Raw genomic sequence first — 23,695 nt, forward strand, 5'->3', positions numbered from 1 at the left:
AAGGCCGAGACACTGCCACCACATGTAAACAACACCACACGTTGCCACGGGCAGCCACAAGTGAAGGGAAGTGTCAAAGTGCACACATACATAAACCTCGTGCACACCAGACATAGAAAGTGCATAAATACACACACACATAGCCAGAGGCAACCGCGCGCATCAACAGTGAGACGCCTAGCAACCAGCTAAGGCTGCTGCACTGCCAAGAAACACCTGTTGTCCGCGGCAACCGCACTTGAGGCAAACTACTAACAGCCCCCAGCTGCGGTTGACCAAACACCCAGACCGCGGGCAACTGCATGTGGCTCCCAAGGAGTCACGACCATGAACATGGGCGTGACATAACCCCTGCGCCTTATTTGAAAGACTGTCGCATGAGAATAAGCTTTGCTCCATTGAGAGACTATTACTTATTGCACGCTGTATTGGGCCACAGAACTGTTTAAACTGTTTGGAAGTTGCATGGAAGTGTTATACCAGTCTTCAGCATAAAAATCGCAGTGTCAAAAGTGAGAAAATCAGATATTTGTGTGTTACTAAAACGGCTTGCTGTCATTGAACGGACTGTTTCTATGCACTGAAAATGGCCGCCGGAGGCCTTCTTGTTTGAAAAAATACTGCGCCATAACTGTGGATAAGTTAGTGACACCCCCTGAAGAGCGGGAAAACTTAGTGCCGCCCATTTATGCAAAATTGTCCGGCCAGCCCGTCCTACCTTTTGCTGTGTAAATTCTGGGAGGCCGAACCTATATGCAAACACAGCGCCGCCTCCTCTGCTTTATAAAAAAGTTCTGCCATAGAACAAAATGGGTGGAGCCATGTGTGGAATATCAATGTGCCCACCTGTTAGGTGTTGTGACAAAAACACAGTCGCTCATGAATATCCTAATGCACAAAAGACTGCTCCATTATTGTGTGTCACCAAACCACCAAATCCAATTGGAGTACTGACCATTGTTGCTCCAGACACCCGACTCCCTGAGACCGCCCCTTATATGGTGGATAATGGTTGCGTCGACCCTGTCATTCATACAGACCTAGGAGGCGGGCCCAGCATTCAGGAAGAGCGTGACATGCGTGCGCACGTTGAAAAGAGAGATGCTGATTGCTTCCTAGAGAGAGAAGTGTACTGCCGAAGCAGCATGGCGGAGAAGCGAGTGAGCTCTGCGATAGAGACTGGATCCGAACGGGACCTTGTCGCCGCACCGACATGGACCCCTACGCCCATTACTCCTGAACTACAGGTCCGTGTCCAGGACCTATGGGATCGCCATTGGAGGGAGCGCAGTGTGGATCGCCCTGCTGAGTCGGCTGAATACAGTACAGGTCAGCGCGTAGCCGCAATGCCGCGAAACCGGCCTCAGAAATATGCCGAAAGGTCCGGTCTGGCTACCAATTTCCCCACCATGGCGTGGCCCACTACTGAGCAGACAGAACTTTGGGCCAAGTTGTCCGCGGAGATCAAGTCAGCTCGATTCCCGTGCACACACGCCTGTAAGAAGTATAATGAGGGTCTGACCCGAAAGTTGCTGGAGGAACCTGTAAAGGACTTCCCGGTTCTGGTACAGAGATTGGGCTGAATTCTTGACTTCTGTAAGCAGCAAGGATTTGGGTTTATCCGAGATATGGAAACAAACAGAGACTATTACGTTAATCGCCGGTCTGTAAAGAGGAAGGAGCTCCCTAGTTGGCTACATAGCTTGTACGTCAACGAGACGGTCGAGTTCACCCCTGCAGAAGGTACACTTGGACCATACGCTACTGCGGTACGTCGACCAGAACAGCCCGCGGAGACCCAGGAACTTGCCAAAGACTCTGAGTCTTAGGAGGATCTTGAACAAGAATCTTCTACCGCCCCTGTGCGGCCTGCTGCAAAATATGTGCCGCCTAGCACCCAAAATCAATATGCCACTGGATTTGCGGGCACCAACTTTCTATGGCAACCAGCCATTGTCACCAAAGATCCTGCAAGTGAAACCAAACCCCAGAGGGAACATGTTGGGAGAAAAAGGCCAGAGCCAAAAGGCCTAAGTGCATCTGCGGAGGACTGTGCAGTTTTGTTTCAACAACTGGCTGTACAACAGCATCAGGAATTCACTATCATATATTTTGTCATAAGAAATGATTATGCCTAATATATGAAAAACTTTCAATAAAAAGAAAATATGTTACAAAGGAATTCACTATCCCAACCTATAAAGGTGAACCAGCGAATCCATCATTAATGAGAAATCCCTCAGAGGAATCAAAACCTGTAACCAGGATTGACCCTGCAATTGTGCTGGATTATAACATTTAAAAAAAAGAGCAATCCAATATCTTTGAAAAAGAAGCTGAACTTGCCATCCATTCCTAAGCAGCGGATAATGGAGGGAAAACCAGAAAGATCTTCCCCTGATTCATGGGATTCTGGAAGTCCAATCTCTACGGATGTGTCGTCCTGTTCAGATCCCTACAATTAAGTAGGCCGTATGCCCAACAGAGCTCCTCTCTGTGTTTTTATTAGCAAGGACTCCATCATGGACTCCACTTAAATCCAGAAAGAAGAAAAATCACAGTTGCACTTTATTTGTGTGTTTTATGCTATTTAACCCCTTTTTACCCCATTTTCAGGTTACCCCATTTTACAAAAATGTTGCACTTTAAAAAAATTTTATACAGGCTTTATACCCCAATTTAGGTATGGACTTTGTCTTTAAACCCGTATCTGTCACGGCCATGCCCATGACCGTGAACTTCTTTACCGCATGCAGTTGCCTGCGGTTTTGTATGGGTGTTCAACCACGGGTGAGGGCCGCTTGTGTGTGGTCTCACTTGTGGTTGCCGCGGGCAACTAATGTTGTATTTAGCAGCAGAGCAGCCTGAGCGTCGCTAGGCAGCTTGCTGCCCTGGCATGCGGTCTCACCTGACTTTCTTTATGTTAGGTGTGTGTGTGTTGTGTGCACGGTGTATTATGTATTGTGTGCACTTCCCCTTTATGTGTCTTTCCCTTCTGTGGTACTGGAAGGGTTAACTTCCTTCCCAGTGTGTGTGTGATGTCACTGGGTGTGTCCAACCCTTGGGTGTGGCCACTTGGGCCTATATAGACCCTCTCTTTAGCAGGGCTCAGTAGGTTGTTTCAGTCTTGCTAGCTGGAGCAGCCTCCTGTCTTTTCTATCCGCCTGTGAGAGCCACCACTGTGGTCATAAGTTTAAGTTTAAGTTTAGCTAAGTCTGTGTGATGTTCGGTTTAGGTTTTCCTGTATTATTCAGTGCTGCCATGTATCTGGGTTCCGGTGTGTGGATGAGTGTGTGCTGACTTCTGTTTGCTATTTGTGGACTTCAGCTTTCCTGCACACGGATCCAGTCAGCAGGGCTGTGGCAGGTGGCTGGAACTAGTGCAGCACCTGCCATATACATAGGCTTGCATTTGTTCCCCTTTTCCCAATAGCTTGGCCAGTGAGACTCCTGCTCCTCCGTGCCTAGGAGGAGTAGGTCGTCTTACCCCGACTCCTAGCGCAGGGACCGGACGGAGGGTGAGTTAGGGATCTGAGGTTCCTGCGCATGGGTCCTCCTACCTTTAAGGTCGGCCCATGCAGTTAGGAGTTAGGGTCAGGGTAGGGACGCTGTTAGGAGGTGACCTGCTCCCTATCCTGTTCTCCTGGCTGAGCAGCCATTACATCATCCGGCACGCACCAGCCGTGATAGTATCATGGACTTTACTGCCCTTATGTGAGATCATTACTTAATTACCATTTTGGCCGTAAAGCATCAACCAGGAAAAAAAATGTGTATGTGACATATTATATATTTGCCTAGAATGTATTTTTGTGCATAACCCTTGATTTACAGGAGGTTATCGAAGAGTCATGATAATGCATTGCAATGTTTATATCCATATGTGCATATTTGGTGGTGTGTATTTGGTGTATTACAGGAAACAGCTTAGAGATCCACAGCTTCAGATATTACCAACGTCGAGGGCGACTCATGTTTTACCATGGGGGTATGCAGCATCCCACTCAGGACACGTGGGAACTGCAAAATTACTGTGAAACTACATTACGGTGTTGCATGTCATTCTGCATTACATGACCTGTTGTATCCCTGTTCATAGGCTGGTTAGGTGTATTTTATACATCCCACCACTAGAGGGGGATAGCACTTAGTCTATATAAATACTTTAGTCAGGCCTAGTGTGGAGAAGAGGGTAGAGAGAGGAAAAGAGAGGAATAGAGCCTGTTGTTAAGCTGAGGCTACACACCACAGAGTAGTGGATGAAGTCTGAGGCAGCAATGAGGTAGAGTCAAGGTATGAGGGGCAGGAGAGAATTTTCCTCCTGTGATCCTCTTAGTTCCTGACATCCTACAACCAGAGGATAGTGTTGCATCCCTGGAAGAAATCCAAGCTAAAAGAGAGACATCGGTGATAACAGCCACTACCTAAGGCTTAATGGGCACCTTTGCACATGGTGGAGGACAATCTAGCTACAGGCAGCCTCACCATACATCATAGAAGACAGATTAGCTACTTGTTCAAGGGCTTGGAAGATACAGAAATAATAGGACTAAGCATACCAGTGAGACCTCTACAGAACCACAGCCTGAGTCAAAACCTAGCCAAACCTATTAACAGTGGATCAACAGAATTCCTCTAAAGAACAAAAGACTGTATTCTGTTTGGATGTATATGCCACAACTAAAACCAGCCACAGTAAAAGTTGTGAGTTGTATCCTACCACTGTTTACTTCATTCTTCAATATTACTCCAACTGGTTGTACCACCATAAACGGTACTGGTGTCACGACAAATACCACCAAGGGACCCAGCCGCCACAAGCACCCTAAACACCACTGCCATCAAGGGCACCTCAACCTCCATCTAGGCTGGTGCTTCCCTACCACAGAGTGTGCCCTGGAGGATTTCGTGCTGTCTTCCTCATCACTGTGCTGCTGGCCCAGGGAGGCTTTCTGCTAACCGTGAGTAATCTGATGAACTGTATTATTATTAGCCCCGCATCGGCCCACCGTGCACCTCACGTGTCTCCCCTGCGGTTCTGGCACGCCACAAATATAGCTAGTGCTGGTGACAGGAGAAGAGGAGAGCAGACCACCTTAGATAGAAGATTATTCACTTCCTTCCAGAAAGGAGATATGGTAGGACAATTCTACCACATGTGCGATGGTGTTCCTCTTTCTACACATCCTTTCCAGCAATCTGGGCTATATGCAGAATTGATGTGCGCAATACGGGCTGGGGTTAAATACCAACAAAGCTGTATTTTAGGATTTTGCTCTGCATGGTTAATACAACTGGATCCAGCTACCGCCCAGTAGAACGCATCTCTCCACTCAGCAATAGTCCATGTACATCTCAACTTCTCCTCCGATTTCAGCATGAAACCTGACTTGTTATCTAGTTGTGGACCTAGGGCTTGGTATGCAAAGGAGAGACCTTTTCCTACCTGTCTCTGAATGTTAAAAAGCTTGCTAAGAGGAGAGGGTTCAGATGAGTAAGCTGGGGGTAACTTAATATCATGTAAAAGGTGTCTGATCTGCAGATATTGATAGAAACACGAATTAGGCAACTGGTGGGAGTGGTGTAAGGCCTCAAATGTTTTATATTGGAGTTCTACAGTATCTGATTTAGAAATAATATACCCTTCTCCTCCCACACCCTAACATCAAGATCAAGAACAAGGTAAGTAAGGGCTACCAAAGGGATATCTGAGATGGTAGGTGAAAATAGATTTGTATTTCTAATGTAATGGCGCCAGGTCCACATCGCTTCCCGCATGGTCAAGAGGGGGGGGGGGGGGGGGACTCCCAGAGCCACTGCCATGGAGTGAGCAGCTAGTAATCCTTGTAGTGAGTTTTTATTCGCAAAAATAGACTCCACCTCCAACCATTTATGATCCAAAGAAGGAGACCACCATTCCCTTGTTTGATCTATGAGATTAGCTTTATAATATCGAGTGATATCCGGGACTCCCGATCCTCCATCCTGAACACTTGGGTAAAGTGTGCGACGATCATTTCTAGGGGGTTTATTTCCCCAAATAAATTTGAGGAGATCTACTTGTAGGAGATGTCTTGGCAGGAATAATAAGTGGGATGCACCTAACTTTGTAAAGTATTTTTGTTAATATTAGCATTTTGGCAGCATTAATTCTCGCTATCCAGGACATAAAGTTCTGGGAGTATTTATTGTAATCCTTTAGGAGTTCCTTTCGCAAAGAGACAAAGATAAGATGCACTAAATCTACAAGCTGGGTTGTTAATTATATACCTAGATAGGATATATGTTCCGGTGCCCACTGAAACTGAAGTTTCTCTAACAATTGAATCTTAAGGGGTTCAGGAATCGAGAGGGGAAGTATATGTGATTTAGCAATGTTTAATTTCTACATTGAGATTTTAGCATACTCCTCCAGTATCCTAATAACCGCTGGAAGGGACGTTTTCCGCTACCACTGGATCTGTATGTATTTTTTCTGCCAGGGGTTCCATCACTAGTGCAAACAATAACGGCGAAAGTGGGCACTCTTGACGAGTACCGTTAGATATAGTAAAGCATTTGGAATAGAACACGAATGCCAGAACCCTCACAGATGGGTTAGAATATAGGCTCATTATGGCTGTTAGTATAGAACCGGTAAACCCAAATCGGTCCAACACTGCTGCTAAGAATCCCCAAATGCTTTTTCAGCGTCAAGTGAAACAAATATTGTTGGTACATCTGCAATTTCTGAAATCTGAATTAAGTCTATCATTCTCCTATTTCCTTCCTGTACTGACGTCCCAGGATAAAGCCTACCTGATCTGGGGAAATTAATTGTGGAAGTAATGGCTGAATCCTCAAAGCCAGTAATTTGGAAAATAATTTAATATCATTGTTTAGCAGTGAAATGGGGTGAAAGTTTAAGGGATTGTCTTGGGTTTTTCCTGGTTTAGGGATAGTAGTGATAATGGCACTTAACATTTCTTTTGGGATGATATTGGGGAGGAGGAAGGAATTAAAGAGACGTACCATTACAGGTGTTAACTCCACGCTAAAGGTTTTATAGTAATCCCCAGAAAAAAACATCTGGACCTGGGGCTTTGTGTGCTTTAAGGGTTTCTTTACCTGTGAAAGGTGTTGTCACGGTGGGGAGTGGGGGAAACTCCCCAGCGTATAAAGTAGGTAAATAGGGCAGCAACTAGATCTGGACACCAGGAACAGGGAGCAGGTCCCCTCCTAATGCATCCCTAATCCTGGCCCTGACTCCTAACCGTATGAGCGGACCCAGATGGTAGGACGGCTAATACCCAGGAACCTCGGACCCTAGAATCCCTGAACAGACCTACGGATAATGAAAGGGCATGAGACGACCTGTTCCTCCAAGACACGGAAGAACAGGAGTCTTACCTGGTCTAGATGCACCGAAAAGTGGAGACCGTAAACAGCTACTGGATCTGCAGGTAAGAACACAGAACAACACACTTACCTGCCGCAGCCACCAGAACTGGAACCCATGCATAAGTACTGGAGCCCACACACCATACAGGACACTGTACCGACAACACACACAGGTATCCAGCACACCAGTTACTGCCTGGACCCCCATGCAGACAGGATGCATGGTGGCCCCAGGCAGAGCTGCATACAGACTTGTAGTTCCCCCTCCGGGGAACCCTGGGGCCCTCTCACCGAAGGCACAGACAAACAGGGGAATGTCTAGCAACCATGCTGGACAACAAACACTAAACACAAACCAGACATGGAACACCAAACTAGACAAAACACCAACCTTGAACATAACCCACACCACATAAAGAGTAGGGAAGGTAGGGTAGAACACAAAGGAGACATTGATGTCTAACTAGGTGGCCTTCCCACTGGACAGATGGATTATCCAGGACAGAAGCATAACTCCAGCACACACTAAGGATGGAGTACAACTGACCTCACAATCACAGCAACAGAATAACTAGAGCCCTGAGGCCATACCCAGAAGCCAGGGAATTAACCCCTCCCACACCAGACAGGGAAGGAACCAGGATATAAGGGGCTGTGCACACACATGCTGAATAAACGAAACGTTGCCCCTGGCAACCAGCATGCACTGCTAACGTGTCACAGTGAACAACACAGAGACCATGACACAGCTGTGACAGGTGTGTTATTAGAAGTGAGTTATTGAGGGGATAGTGCTGGTAAAGAGATTGAGTCTAAAAAGTCAGAGATTAGTTGTGGCGTGGGTTGCGATGTGTTCGCATGTTCTTTCAAATTATATAATGAGCTATAATAGTCCGCAAACGCGTCTGCAATAGCCAGTGGATGTGTAGTGATCGTACCATCCCTTTGTCTCATATATTCGATACGAGAGGCAATAGCATGCTTCTTGAGTTTGCGGGCCAGTACAGCTCCTGCTTTGTCCCCTAGATGGTATTGCTTAAGTTTGGATCGATAGACAGCTTGTTCATATTTTTGTAAAAGGAAGGAACGTAGCTGAAATCTCAGTTCAGTAAGTTGTTTCATAATAGTGGCTGAGGGGGAGGTTTTATATTGTGTTTCCATGATAGCCAAACGAGATAGTAGATCCTGTAAATGCTTCTCTCTTAGTTTTTTTAAGTCTGAAAGCAGACTGTATATAAATACAGTGAGGAACAGAAGTATTTGAACACCCTGTGATTTTGCAAGTTCTCCCACTTAGAAATCATGGAGGGGTCTGAAATTCACATTGTAGGAGCATTACCACTCTAAGATACAGAATTTTTTTTTAAAAATCAGGAAATCACATTGTATGATTTTTAAAGAATTTATTTGTCTTGCACTGTAGAACATAAGTATTTGAACACCTGAGAAACATCAAGAATTCTGGCTCTCTAAGACCTGTTACTGTGCCTTTAAAAAGTCCACCTCTACTCCACTCCATGGGCAATACCAAAGAGCTGTCAAAAGACACCAGAGACAAAATTGTGGACCTCCACAAGGCTGGAAAGGTCTACGGGGCAATTGCCAAGAAGCTTGTGCAACACCCCAGAGTTGTGTTACGAAACTCTTTTACCCCGCTACAATCTCTTAAGAGCATTTACATTGTCATCAGATGTAATTTTACCTTACATCCTCACAACTGTGCATTCTAAGCCTATATATATTGCTGTAATTTTCTGGCAAGGATCTAAGTTCAGTTTAGTGTTCCTAAGCTGGAATAGTTAATTCCAGTTTAGCTCCCCCCTCTGTGAGGAGAGTGGGTTGAGCCCACATTCTGCCTCATGGGTGGAGAAGGAAGTTAGTCGGTGTTACCCACCCCTGCTAGGGGTAGGGTGTGCGTGTATGAGCTCCCAGATGTAGGGAATCAAGCCAGGATCTTGTCTCGGCTAAGACATTGATCATCATCCCCAGCCTGAGCTCTTCAGCCTCAGCTGGAAGAAGCAAGCAGACAACTCCAGTTCCAGGAAGAAGCATACCCTGTGAAGACAACTGTGAGTCAAGTTCCAGAGACCCAGGAGAAGCCATATTCCTCCTCAGCTAGTCAGCCCCTAGACAGCAGAAGATAGAAAGTGCAGAAGCCAAATTCCTGCCACAGTTTAGAGCTACAAAGCAGACGTCCTTTCCTGCAAGCTCCAGGTACATGAGAGAGCAGAAAATAAATTCCTTCCAACCATTGCCAATACCTGCTGGGAGCTAAGACTAAAGCTGTATCTTGCTTGGATGAAAGCTACAACCAGTAGTTTGAACTTTACCCAAGGTCTGGATCTAAATTTCTGCTGCAAATTCCTTTATTACTCCTACTAGCACCACACTCAATTTGTTGCAAGTGAGCCAGGATCCAGGAGTTCAGCCGTACCCAGGTAGGCGATACCGTTGACACCATTACTACTACCATACAGAGACATTACACCACTCTGGCATTCCTAACCTGGTGCGTGAGTTACAACACCTTAAAGGGCCCTGTGACAGTACCCTGCAATTGGCGTCACAAACAAAACTATAGACTATTATACCCATATCCTGACCCACTGCATAATTTGGCGTCCGTGTAACCGTACCACGGTCCTGCTCCATTGCATTTTTAGCGTCACTGGAACAGGATCGGATTGAATTGTGTGCCTATCCCTGCCAACAGAACCGGATCCAACTGTGTGCTAACAGAAATTGATCCAATTGTGTTCCAACAGGATCAAATTGCATGTTTCACAGAACTGCAAGATCTGAGAATTGTGCCAAAACTCTATAAATTGACTTTATTGCTGTGCCAGAAAGCGCTAAAACGTGCGCACCAGCACTCAAAGGGTTAATTCGCCATATTCGCATAATGGCGCCGCTTCTTCATGCCCTTCAGAAGCGGGAAACTCAAGAACGCCCTCTCAAGAGCACGAAGATGCCGAATACGCCCCCCCTAAAATCGGGAACTCTCAAGCCTGCCCACCAGGAACTTTACAATGCTAACCAAGGGAGTGAAGACTCCTCCCTCTGGGCTCCACCCTCACTTCCTGTACTCGTCCTGACAGAGGAGCCAAGGAAGATGGCGCTCCCTTCACCTAAGTGGGAGCAGATGGTCATCGGAGGGGATCCTGTCTATGAGGACCACCAGCCATAGATTAGAGTTTCTCAGCTGGTAAAGAAAAGTGGTCCTTCCGTCTTTGCCGCGATCCTGGAGGCAGTGGATCCCTCCGCGGCTACCGAGCCCGCAACCCAGATTGCTGCCAGCGCTGAGGACAAGATGGCCACCGCACTCCAGCCCTCTCCCACGGAAGCATATGCCATCCCTCTAAAGACACTGGAGGACACAACTACAGCTTCAGAGACAGCCACAATGACGTCACCTATCGCGGAGGTCCCCGTGCACCACCAGGAGGCATCGGAACCGGCCACCCGGCCGCAACATCAGGTAGGAGTAGTCGTGCTCCCTAAGGCCCAGGCCTGGTCCGAAGCTGCCCCTGCATCAGGCCCAGTGGACTTCAATACCCCTGGTAGGCCCAAGTCAGCTCCGCCAAGCACACATACTGGTACGGTGGAGGCGGCCGGAATTTCCACTCCGCCGCCCAGAGCCAACACCTCCAGAGCGGGACATCTTAACCCAGAGGTCCGATTGGAAATCACTGCTCATGCCCAGACGGCCTGGGAATACAAATAGTCCATTGAGGAATGGGTAAAGCAGGTTATGGACGACCCCCGCCCGACGACCCAAAACTCATAAGGTGCACAGGGACTGTACTATGGTTCGCTGTAGAGAGAGGAGTGGGCTTCCTCTAAGACATTCAGGGGAAGAAATATTTGTGGGCCGCCGCTCTGTCAAGCGCCACTACCTACCACTGTCCCGTCACAACCTGTACGCAGGTGATCAAGTGGAGTATACCCCTATGCGCTCCATCCAAGGCCCATTTGTTGCCGGTGTGACTCTGCTGGCCAAACCTTTGTCCCCTGCAGTTACCCCAGAGTCCTGGCAGGAAGATCCAGGCTCTGCAGGGAAAGTTAGATGTCTTCAAGGGACTCATGACGGCAGGTTGCGGTTCAAAGAACAGCCTCAACCAGAACCTGAGCCCCTCATCCCTGACCTGGCCGCACCACCAACACTACGGGTGGGCCAGATTAATAACTCTGTCCTGACTTTCAACCCCAGGGTGCAGCCATATGTTCTACCTTGGAAGCTGCCACAGGCACCCTCAGTTTGCCTACCAGAGCCCCTTCAGCCGGAGGTATTAACTGCCTCTGCACCGGCTAGGGATCCCGGCTTGCAGCATGTCACAGCTGCATTCACCAGGCTGTCTGCACAGCCACCACATAAGGACACCACTAGAGGGCAGTGGCGTACCACTACTGCTGCAACCCTGAGCTACCAAAGGCAAGAGCGCCCTCTAATGCGCTTCAGTAGCTCAAGCAGTGAGGAGGACCTGGACGTCCTTCTCTAAAAATGCTCCTTTTCAAAAATAAAGGACTAATGCACGCCACGTCATGGACTGTTCCTGACGGGTGAGGACCCGTTGGCATTGTTTTAATGTTTTCTTTTACAGGTTGCCCTATTTCGTCCTCACCCTGATAGTCATGTGCAGTAAGGACTCCCCCCATCATCATTTAACCCCTTGCATCCAAGTTTGCACATTGTTTTATCCCCTTTTTCAGGTTACTTGGTAACCTTATGGAACTACGGATCTAAATATGCTGCTTGTATGTGTTTTTATATGACGTTTTATACCGCCTAATGAATTACAATTAACCTTTATTGTCCCTGTGGATTACAAGTGACTTATGGACTTATTGTTCCTGGCCACAGTCAAGCACTTTAAGAAAACTCAAGCCTTATTTGAGCATATTATTGCACTAATAAATTTGCACTGTTTTCCAAAAAAGGGTTACTGCAACGTAAAAAACTTGCACCCAAAGAAAAGACTCAAACGTATACCTGAGCTCCTTGTGATTCATACTGTAATGTTTTTGCACTAATTTCATTACCAGTTTACAGGTTGTGTAACATTTAAGTACTTATGCCCATTGTGTGTATTCTTTTTTAGGTGCAGCAATGTGACCTCATGCACTTATTGTGATAATTGCACTTAACCAGATATGTAGCAACTTACTTTTGTGTGCCTTACTTTACAGCTCTTGTTCTCTCCCCCCTTTAAACGGACTGCCTCTACGGACGCTTAATACTAATGGGCTACACCCGGTGTTATATAATCATTGGTACCCAGGGTAGGACCAAATGGTAAGTCCTGGCAGGTCTAGTAACTACACGGGTAACCCCGCTGCTTCGGGAATGGTTAGAGGAGTTTTTGACCCCTCCTTCCCGCTTGTTATTTGTTCAGGATTGCTCCCATCATGAGGTGTCTTCCAGGAGTTTCATGGGATTATCATACCCTCCTCCTGTGACAGCCAGAAGTGCATGGAGACGCTAATACCTCCCCTTCTGTGCCTTTGCCTAAGGTATGGCACCTCAAACCTTAGAGCCACTTTTAGCTACCCATAGTCACCATAGTGATCATGCTATAAGCCATATATTTTGACTTTGGTGCAGAGAAGGGAATACAGGATAAAGCCATCCTTCCATTTGCGGACATTCCATTACACCATGGTGTTTACAGAGCTCAGAACACTTCAAAGTTAGTCAGTAGTGATTGCTTAGTGCAGACCTTTCACTGGTTATACCGAGAGGGAAACTGTTACTTAGGACACCCTACTCATGCGGGCAGGAACCTTTGGTAGCCGTTATATGTTTTGTCTATGTATGTCTTATATGTATAATACATGCAGCACTTTGTACTTATTTGGGAACCCCAGAGCTGGTTCCTCTCCCTCCTAAGCATAAGCCGAGGGAGGCTTAACTCAAAATAAGGGGGAATGTAACACCCCAGAGTTGTGTTATGAAACTCTTTTACCCCGCTACAATGTCTTAAGAGCATTTACATTGTCATCAGATGTCATTTTACCTTACATCCTCACAACTGTGCATTCTAAGCCTTGTTAAATATATATTGCTGTAATTTTCATGTTCGCCAGCAGGTGTCAGCAATGTTCTGGCAAGGATCTAAGTTCAGTTTAGTGTTCCTAAGCTGGAATAGTTAATTCCAGTTTAGCTCCCCCTGTGTGAGCAGAGTGGGTTGCTCCCACATCCTGCCTCATGGGTGGAGAAGGAAGTTAGAGTCGGTGTTACCCACCCCCTGCTAGGGGTAGGGTATGCGTGTATGAGCTCCCAGATATAGGGAATCAAGCCAGGATCTTGTCTCGGCTGAGACATTGATCATCATCCCCAGCCTGAGCTCTTCACCCTCAGCTGCAGGAAGCAAGCAGACAACTCCAGTTCCAGGAAGAAGCTTACCCTGTGAAGACAACTGTGAGTCAAGTTCCAGAGACCCAGGAGAAGCCATATTCCTCCTCAGCTAGTCAGTCCCCAGACAGCAGAAGATAGAAAGTGCAGAAGCCAAATTCCTGCCACAGTTTAGAGCTACAAAGCAGATGTCCTTTCCTGCAAGCTCCAGGTACATGAGAGAGCAGAAGATAAATTCATGCCAACCATTGCCAATACCTGCTGGGAGCTAAGACTAAAGCTGTATTTTGCTTGGATGAAAGCTACAACCAGTAAAGACAAGTTTGAACTTTACCCAAGGTCCGGATCTCAATTTCTGCTGCAAATTCCTCTATTACTCCTACTAGCACCACACTCAATATATTGCAAGTGAGCCAGGATCCAGGTGTCCAGCCGTACCCAGGTAGGAGACACCGTTGACACCATTACTACTACCATACAGAGACATTACACCACTTTAGCATTCCTAACCTGGTGCGTGAGTTACAACACCTTAAAGGGCCCTGTGACAGTACCCTGCGCACGCTGCAATTGGCGTCACAAACAAAACTATAGACTATTATACCCATATCCTGACCCACTGCATAATTTGGCGTCCGTGTAACCGTACCACGGTCCTGCTCATTGCACTTGGTGAAACTAGATCAACTGTTGGAACAATTGTTAGAAAAATGGAAGAGGCTAAAGACGACTGTCAGTCTCTCTCGGACTGGGGCTCCATGCAAGATCTCACCTTGTGGGGTATCACTGATGATAAGAAAGGTGAGGAATCAGCCCAGAACTACAAGGGAGAAGCTGGTCAATGACATAAAAAGAGCTGGGACCACAGTTTCAAAAGTCACTGTCGGTAGAACACTACGCCGTCATGGTTTCAAATCATGCATTGCACGGAAGGTTCCCCTGCTTAAGTCATCACATGGCCAGGCCTGTATGAAGTTTGCCAATGACCATCTGGATGATCCAGAGGAGGCATGGGAGAAAGTCATGTGGTCAGATGAGACCAAAGTAGAACTTTTTGGTTTAAACTTCACTCGTTGTGTTTGGAGGAAAAAGAAGGATGAGTTGAATCCCAAGAACACCATCCTTACTGTGAAGCATGGGGGTGGTAACATCATGCTTTGGGGGGTGGTTTTCTGCGAAGGGGACAGGACGACTGCACTGTATTAAGGAGAGGATGAATATTCTCCAGATGTGTCAGAGTGCAGGAGAATTCACTCAAAACCTTAACCAGATGGTACCGTACACCTGAATTTCTCCGAAAAATCCACTTAATCAGCTCTAGTGAATGCTGGAGATGTATGGAGGATGTGGGTAGCATTTCCCATATATGGTGGCATTGTCATAAAATTAGACAGTTTTGGGATTCAGTGGAGGAGACTATGGATAGGATCTGCTCAGGAAACTTGTCACTTACTGCCCCCCTAGTTCTGTTGTGGAGGCCAGAGGGCAATTTTACTCCTAATAAAAATAATCTACAGACACATATGATAACAGCCGCCAAGTTATTGGTTCCAGCATTATGGAGAACTACAGAACCGCCTAGTATAGCCATGTGGTATGAGAAAATGAATCACCTATGCAGAATGGAGGAATTGGCCAGTTGGGAGTCTCACAACAGACAGGGGTTTTTGAAAACTTGGCAACCTTGGTTGTCGCACATGGTTACTCAACAGGAATAGAGATCTTGAGATATCGCCATCCGGACAGTGTTTGAGGAGCAGAACTCCTGTCAACCCAGAGGGGAACCAAACTGAATGTAAGAATAGGTTCTATCTTAACATGTGTCTCACTATAAAGTTACAGTTTTGCGGAAGAAAAACAGGTCTAAAACACACTTTCTCTGGTATATAGACTTCAGAATGCGGCTGATCAGGTTTAGAGGGTGAACCATCTCGACTTTTAGGTTTTGTCTAAGATTATGGTCTAAGGTCCAATTTTTTGTTATGTGAATTATTTTATGTTCATTAAAGTGGGAAATCCATTGTATGGAACCTGCAATCTCACAATGCATGATAAGTTAGGTTTGTGAACCACTTGTTATCTTTGGATAGAGGTTATACTTGTGACTTGCACTAATTTGCCATTTAGACCAGTTGCACTGGTCATGCCTTTTTCCTAAATATTCAAAAAGTATATGTGATATTATGCTTTATTGATGTATACTTTAATAAAAAAAGAATGTTTAAAAAAAAAGGAGAGGATGAATGGGGCAATTTATTGTGAGATTTTGAGCAACAACCTACTTCCCTCAGTCAGAGCATTGAAGATGGGTCGTGGCTGCATCTTCCCACATGACAACGACCCGAAGCACACAGCCAGGATAACCAAGGAGTGGCTCCATAAGAACCATATCAAGGTTCTGGAGAGGCCTAGACAGTCTCCAGACCTAAATCCAATAGAACATCTTTGGAGGGAGCTGAAACTCTGTGTTGCTCAGCGTCAGCCCCGAAACCTGACAGATCTAGATGAGATCTGTGTGGAGGAGTGGGCCAAAATCCCTGTTGCAGTGTGTGCCAACCTGGTCAAGAACTACAGGAAACGTTTGACCTCTGTAATTGCAAACAAAGGCTTCTGTACCAAATATTAACACTGATTTTCTCAAGTGTTCAAATACTTATGTTCAGCATTTTTTTTATTTTATTCTGTCTCTCAGAGTGGGAATGCAACTACAATGTGAATTTCAGACTCCTCCAGGATTTCTAAGTGGGAGAACTTACAAAATCGCTGGGTGTTCAAATACTTCTGTTCCTCACTGTATACCTCTCATGTAGCTTTTATGGGAGCACCATAAAGTGAAGATATTAGTGTCAGGGGTATCATTAAACGAGAAGAATTCCTTAAGTGATGTAGAAAAGGATTGGAAGTGGGCATCGTGTCTCAATAAATAGGAGTTGAGGCGCCAGAGTGGTGGATTGGGGTTAGGATATGTGTCATGGATATGAAGGAAAATGGGGGCATGGTCGGACCTTGTGATGTTACCAACTGCGGAGTATGATGCTTGATATAGAAGGTCTCTTGATATGAGAAAATAATCAATCTGTGATTGTGAGATATGAACTTGAGACGAGAAGGCGAAATCCCTTTCTGTCGCATGTTGGTACCTCCAAATATCGTGTAGGGGTGTGGTTTTAAGGAGCTTACCAAATTCCGGACGATATAGTATCTCACAGCTATTCGGGAGCAGTCAATTGATGCTTCAACAGGGACTTTGAAATCTCCACCTAGCACAATAGGTCCCTTTGCTACCTTCATCAGTTTCTTAAAGAAACAGTTAATAAAAGAGAGCTGATGAGAGTTAGGTACATAGATATTGGCTATGGTATAATCAATATGGTTAATAGAGCATAGAAGAATAATGAAACGTCCCGCTGGGTCAGTAGTGCAATGCAGTAGTGCATTGATGTAATTTACCATCTCCTGATCCCTATGAGGATACATGCCCTCTTGACCGGTGCAGAAGCAAAGAAAAGGTGCGGGAAGTGCCTATTTGAGCATCGATGTGTATCGGAGGCTAGCAGATGCGTCTCCTGAGCTAACAGTATGTCACATTTAATTTTGCTGGCAACTGACCACATCGCTGAGCGCTTAAATGGGGAGTTAAGGCCCTTCACATTCTGGAACATCAACTTCAAAACCATGGTGGTATATAAGAGTGTCTAAAGAGCAGGAAGCATATAGTAGGATAGAGATGAGCAGCATTGGACAGACTGGCATTGAAATCACAATCCTTTTGAGATAGAAAACTCTTACAAAAACACAGAAAATATGAAAGAACTAGATGGCGAACAGGCCTATCTGATCCAAAAGAGGATCTACATGCGTCCGAACTTTTAGAGGACGCTAGTAATGTCATAGGGGGGAAGGATATGCAATATGGGTCAACTCCATCAAATGTGAAATTAGATGTATATCTAAATAATCATAATGGAAAACACTAGTATATCAAGTAAACACAGGTTCATAAAGGGTCGCAACCCTACCTTCACAGTTTTCATAAAAGGTGATGACAGATCATTACCAATGAAAGAAAAACCAATGAAAGAAAGGCCCATAAGTACACTTTGCAGTTATAACTCTGTAAAGAGAGAAAACCTTGGGGAGAAAACAGACAAAGCAGACAGTGCAATGTCGAAAAATACTCATTCAGGTACAGTCCACATTAGGATTTTTTTTAGGGGAGTTCTGTCCAACTCTTCCCTTGGTTCTCCCATTCCTTTTCGTTTGTACTGCGGTCCAAGGGGACTGGGAAGGTAATACTGGTAAAGCAGCTAAATCTTGAACCGTCGCCCAGTCTTCTACTGAGATCATAGGGTCCCCAAGTGCTGTCAGAAGGTCCGTTAGGTCTTCATGTTGGCGTATTAGGAACCTTTTTCCGTCTATTGTAGTAGTAGTAGTAAGTTTTAATTGTTTTCTTTTATAAAGGGCAATGGGAGCTAAATCTTGGAAAAGGGTTAGTTGGTGATCCTCAAAGTCCCATTGTGGTGTATCCCTAGCCTTTTTCAAAATGCCTTCTTTGTCCAGGAATCTGCAAATTACGTCTCTTGGAGGATCCGAGAGGTCTGGACGTGGACGTAAGGCTGTCACCACCAGACATCTGAGAGACGTCTTTCAGAACCTCCTCCTTGAGGTTCCTTTTGTTTTGCTTTCATTTTCTCATCTCGTTAGACTCTCTCAGCTGTCATGTAGTTGCACTGATTGCATCCCTTTAAATCCCTTCCCATACTGCATCACTTTGCGGTTTATACAACTTCCTGGAGTATATGCATGCTGGATGCTACTACTGAGTCTTCTACAGATAAGTTTTGTTTATTCATTTGTATTTTCCTGTTTGCTGGATCCCAGGAGACCCTGACTCCCTCCGTATCAAGTGTAGGGAGCCGGTGGTCGTCTCACTATTATAGGGTGTTCAGGGGTTTTTTCAGTCGAGGCACGAGGATATGCGATCTTCTACCATTGAGAATTTTGCATAGGCTGAGCAGTTTAGGGAGAGAGCCAGGTCTGTTGCAGGGCTATCCCTTTGGTTCCTTAGTTTTGGATCCAGTCAGCCGGATCTTCCTTTTGTGTCTTCTAGTTTGCTGTACACCTTCCGTGACAAAGGCCCTGTGTGCTCTCTCTATTTCAATTGAGAGGGGGTATTGCTCCTAGTTGGTTAATAGCCAGTTGTTTGACGGTGTTCAGCAATGATTCTGCTGCACAGGTTTCAGGGAGACCTCTGATTCTTAGGTTGTTACGATGGTTACAATTATCTTGGTCTTCCACATGAGTGTAGACCAGATTTAGTTGCTCTTGACAAGTATGAAAATGGGTAGCCACTTCTTTAGTGTTGTGACAGAGACCAGTCACTGTATCTTCTAGTGTATCCACCCAATGGCCTATTTGTCTGAGGTCTTGTTTGATCTCCTGGAGGTCCTGTGCCAAAGGAGATAGTGCTTTTGTGAGAGTTTGTTGGAAGAAACTCCTGGACAGAGGTTGATCAGACTAAGAGGACATATGATCTTCTATAGGTAGTGACATATTCTTGCCTGCTTGTGAGGTCCCTGAGGAAGGGGTGTCAGAGCTTGTAGGTGGTTTGTTGATAAACTTTTCTATATTTCCCTTAGGTTGAGAGGTTTTAGAGGTCAAGACAGAGTCTTTAGCTGTAGGTTGCCCGTATTTCACCATTGCGGGAGATGATGTGCATACACTTAGTGAAGGGTGAAGGAGTGATTGTAGCAGGTTGCTGTGTCACATATGCTTATTAAAGATCAGCAGTGTTACATCAAGGAGAACACATACATAGTAAATCCGGGCTATGGATTCACAAACATTCAGCCAAAAACTCTTGAAGCAATTTACAATGAGGCAGCTGTTGAGATCTTCGGACTTCCCCTGGTAAGTAAAGAGGGGGTCCAGCAATAAAAAAAATTTAGGCTTGACCTATAAAATGAAGGTAGCAGGATGATGAGTCTCCTGGAAAGTGTATTTAGTGCTTCTGGATCACATTAACTATACTGTGACTAATCACTACTATGCCCCACTATATTGCAGGGCAATGAGAATGAGAAAGGATGGGGGGCGCACTCCAACAGCTTTTAGATGGAGACCCAGGAGGTGTCCAGCACAATAGGGGTACTGGTATAGTGTGGGTCTCTCCCCTCACCGTACAAAACCCCTGCCATCTATCAGGGATAAGTGGAGATGTCCGACGGCGCAGCTTTAGCGATCCCCAGTCAGGCCACGATACTGATTTAATGTTCTGCTCAACTCCGGTCCTCGGCGCATTCAGACCTCAGAGCTTGGCCTCGGGGGTGGCATCCATCCGAAAGCGGATTCCCAGATGTCCGGTTAACTTCCCAGAGGTAAGAAAGGTTCAGGGTCAGCTCCGGTTCGCTTGCCGTCTGAAACTCCAGGCCGCGGCTTCTCACGCGGCACAGGCCACAACCACACTTAGGATGCCCACAACACTGTGCAGAGCTCAAAAGCTCCGAATCAAGCCGAGGAGGGTCAGGGTGATAATATTTTCCCTGGAAAGGGGGAAGAATGATGCAGATGGCGATAGATGTAGTATTTTCCACCCGGAGCTCTCAGCCTGCACGTCTGCTACCTGCTGCATCTAGCTCCGCCCCTTGGATTCCAACCTTTGAAGTGTTACATCCAAACGGGGAGGATTTATTGCAGGTTTTATGTTGGATCTCACTCCAAGCATTGCAAAGGGTGAAATCATGAGTGGACATCTGTAGCGTAAACTGACATGCCGTGGATTGGAAATCTGCATCGCGGGTCAACTTATACTGCAGGTTTTTTCACAGCATGTGGATAAGATTTGGTAAACGCTCATCCACTTTGCTGGTACTGTACAACGCTGCAGATTTAAGGCACACACAAATCAACGTTGGGAAATCCCAAGCGTATCCGTCCTGTGTGGACATTCCCTAAGTCCTTAACAGAAGTCAGCCAAAGTGGAGCAGCACTATTAGGGCTCATGCACATGAACGTATTTTCTTTCCGTGTCCGCTCTGTATTTTTTGCGGACCGTATACGGAACCATTCATTTCAATGGGTCTGCAAAAAAAAAATATGGAAGTTACTCTGTGTGCATTCCGTTTCCGTATGTCCGTATTTCCGTTCCGCAAAAAAAATAGAACATGTCCTATTATTGTCCACATTACGGACAAGAATAGCACTGTTCTATTAGGGGCCAGCTGTTCCATTCCGCAAAATACGAAATGCACACGTATTTTTTGCGTATCCGTTTTTTGCGTATCGCAAAATACATATGGTTGTGTGCATGACCCTGAGTATGTATTTAGAAGAAATTAGCCTGTCCTAGATACTCTGGGAATAGGCAGGGAATGTAAAGGGAGCATTTTAGGCTACTTTCACACTAGCGTTCAGGTGTCCGCTCGTGAGCTCCGTTTGAAGGGGCTCACGAGCGGTCCTGAACGCAGCTGGACGGCCCTAATGCATTCTCAATGGAGGCGGATCCACTGAGAATGCATCCGCCTGCCAGCGCTCAGCCTCCGCTCCGCTCAGTGAGCGGACACCTGAACGCTGCTTGCAGCGTTCGGGTGTCCGCCTGGCCGTGCGGAGGCGAGCGGATCCGTCCACACTTACAATGGAAGTCAATGGGGACGGATCCGCTTGAAGATGACACAATATGGCTCAATCTTCAAGCGGATCCGTTCCCCATTGACTTTCAATGTAAAGTCTGAACGGATCCGCTCAGACAACTTTCACACTTAGAAAATTTTCTAAGTTTTAATGCAGACGCATCCGTTCTGAACGGATGCGAACGTCTGCATTATCGGAGCGGATCCGTCTGATGAAACATCAGACGGATCCGCTCCGAACGCTAGTGTGAAAGTAGCCTTAATTCATGAGACCATTTCAGGATACTGCTATTTATGCATCATCTCATAGAGGGGTGAATCTTCTCTTTAATTAAGAGCATAGTGTACATGGACATAATAGAAAGGGAAATATGATGGTAAGACATTCACTGGATAGCCCATGTGTGTCCTTTGCAAAAAGGAAGAGTTATGTTTCTAGATGCTGTATAATGTCTTGTGCATGTTGTAAAAATCCCACCAGGAGACCTACAACTCTGTGTGAAAACTGCTTCAAAAATATACCTACCTTGTTCATTTGTCTGTAGTACTTCTTGTACTCTGGTGGGTTATCTGGTACCTGAAACACCAAGATAATAATCATATATCATGCAAACCATTTTCTGGACAATTTATAAAACTGTTCTATCTGCCCTATTAGCAGATCAAACCCTTTGTTTGGACCTGTGAGAACTGCTCTGAAAGCACAAATCACTGCTTTAGAGGAAAAACTAAATTAGTCTATTTTTAAATCCACATTTAATGGTAAAATCGTCCTTTCCTATATTATTTGATATATCCTATATTATTTTCCTGCAACCTGTGTTGCTCTACCTGCTGTAAAAACTGCAAGTCTTGGTACGCCAAGTATGACTGGGAGCTGACATGTCAAAGGTTGAAGATCACTGTTAAAATGGCAACATGTGGGGTAGCAACACCCTAGTTCCAGGTCTGACTGGTGCACATCACCTGGTGGGCTGTGTCCAACTGGTCTACACTCAGTTCTCAAGTCCCACATTTTGGTAGCGTCAGCACTCAGAATCCATATAGTAACATGTTGGTGGAATAAAACTTCATTTCTTGTACCTACAATCTGGATTCTGAATGCTGTCACTGCCAATATTTTGGACTTGCTATACACATCTTCTGTACATCTCAAGAAAATAATATCAAACTAAAATAGACCACATTGTATCTCAGTTTCATTTTTTGCATCCCTGCCAATCAGCTGCTTCAGAGTGGTCAGTAATGCCTCCGTGAAGATGTCCATGATGGATCTGTGTTGGGTCAGCTGAAAAATCATTTTTAAAGCATCTCTTCCTAATGATCTGTGAAACACGGATGGCATCTGTGGTGTTCGCGGACCCATAGACTATAACGTGATGGATCCGTGAACACGGACAAGATAGGGCATGCATCTCTTGTAAAAACTGGGACCCATGGACTGTGGTAAAAAAAAAAAAAAAAAATGATGTGTGAATACGCATATTAAAATGAATGGGTACGTGTGCTGTCCATGGACAACACGGACAGCACACATAAGTGGAACACTGACGTGTGAATGAGGCTTAAAGGAGAACCCTTTTAAACTAATGTAGTGTCCCACTCCTGTGTGTATGGTCCACTCCAAATTGCTTTGTAATATGATGTTGTTTTATACTGTTTCTATACTGTTTCTTTGTCTATGCTGCTAAATCCATATTTCAGGCTGGTAGCCTGCACTACATATGCAGTGAGCTGGACCGGGGTATGCATTCTGACGCCAAATTATGCAATGGCTGGGTCAGGCGTAGGTGATAGTCTATAATTTTGCGACGCCAATTGCAACGTGTGCAGGGTACAATCACAGGGCCCTTCAAGGTGTTATAACTCACACCCCAGGTTAGAAATGACAGAGTTGTGTAATATCTCTGCATGGTAATGATAATGGTGTCAACGGTGTCTCCTACCCGGGTACGGCTGGACTCCTGGATCCTGGCTCACTTGCAATAAATTGAGTGTAGTGCTAGTAGGAATAATAGAGGGATTTGCAGCAGAACTTGAGATCCAGACCTTGCGTAAAGATCAAACTTGTCTTTACTGATTGTAACTTTCATCCAAGCAAGATACAGCTTTAGTCTTAGGTCCCAGCAGGTATTGGCAATGGTTGGCAGGAATTTATCTTCTGCTCTCTCATGTACCTGGAGCTTGCAGTAAAGGACGTCTGCTTGTTAGCTCTATACTGTGCCAGGAATTTGGCTTCTCCACTCTCTATCTTCTGCTATATGGGGACTGACTAGCTGAGGAGGGATATGGCTTCTCCTGGGTTTCTGGACTTTACTCACAGTTATCTTCACAGG

General features: G+C 45.7%; 1 protein-coding gene across 1 annotated transcript in view; it reads right to left on the bottom strand.

The window, feature by feature from the left end:
- The window catches only part of LOC121008549 (lanosterol synthase-like), a 111,339-nt gene that overhangs the window by 35,813 nt on the left and 51,831 nt on the right, over window positions 1-23,695 (bottom strand). The window contains exon 14 of the mRNA XM_040441176.1: window positions 21,886-21,936. Within this exon, the coding sequence (XP_040297110.1) occupies window positions 21,886-21,936 (51 nt within the window). The remainder of the gene's footprint in view (window positions 1-21,885; window positions 21,937-23,695) is intronic.

This window comes from Bufo bufo, chromosome 7 (assembly GCF_905171765.1).
Source record: "Bufo bufo chromosome 7, aBufBuf1.1, whole genome shotgun sequence".
Taxonomy (NCBI): Eukaryota; Metazoa; Chordata; class Amphibia; order Anura; family Bufonidae; genus Bufo; species Bufo bufo.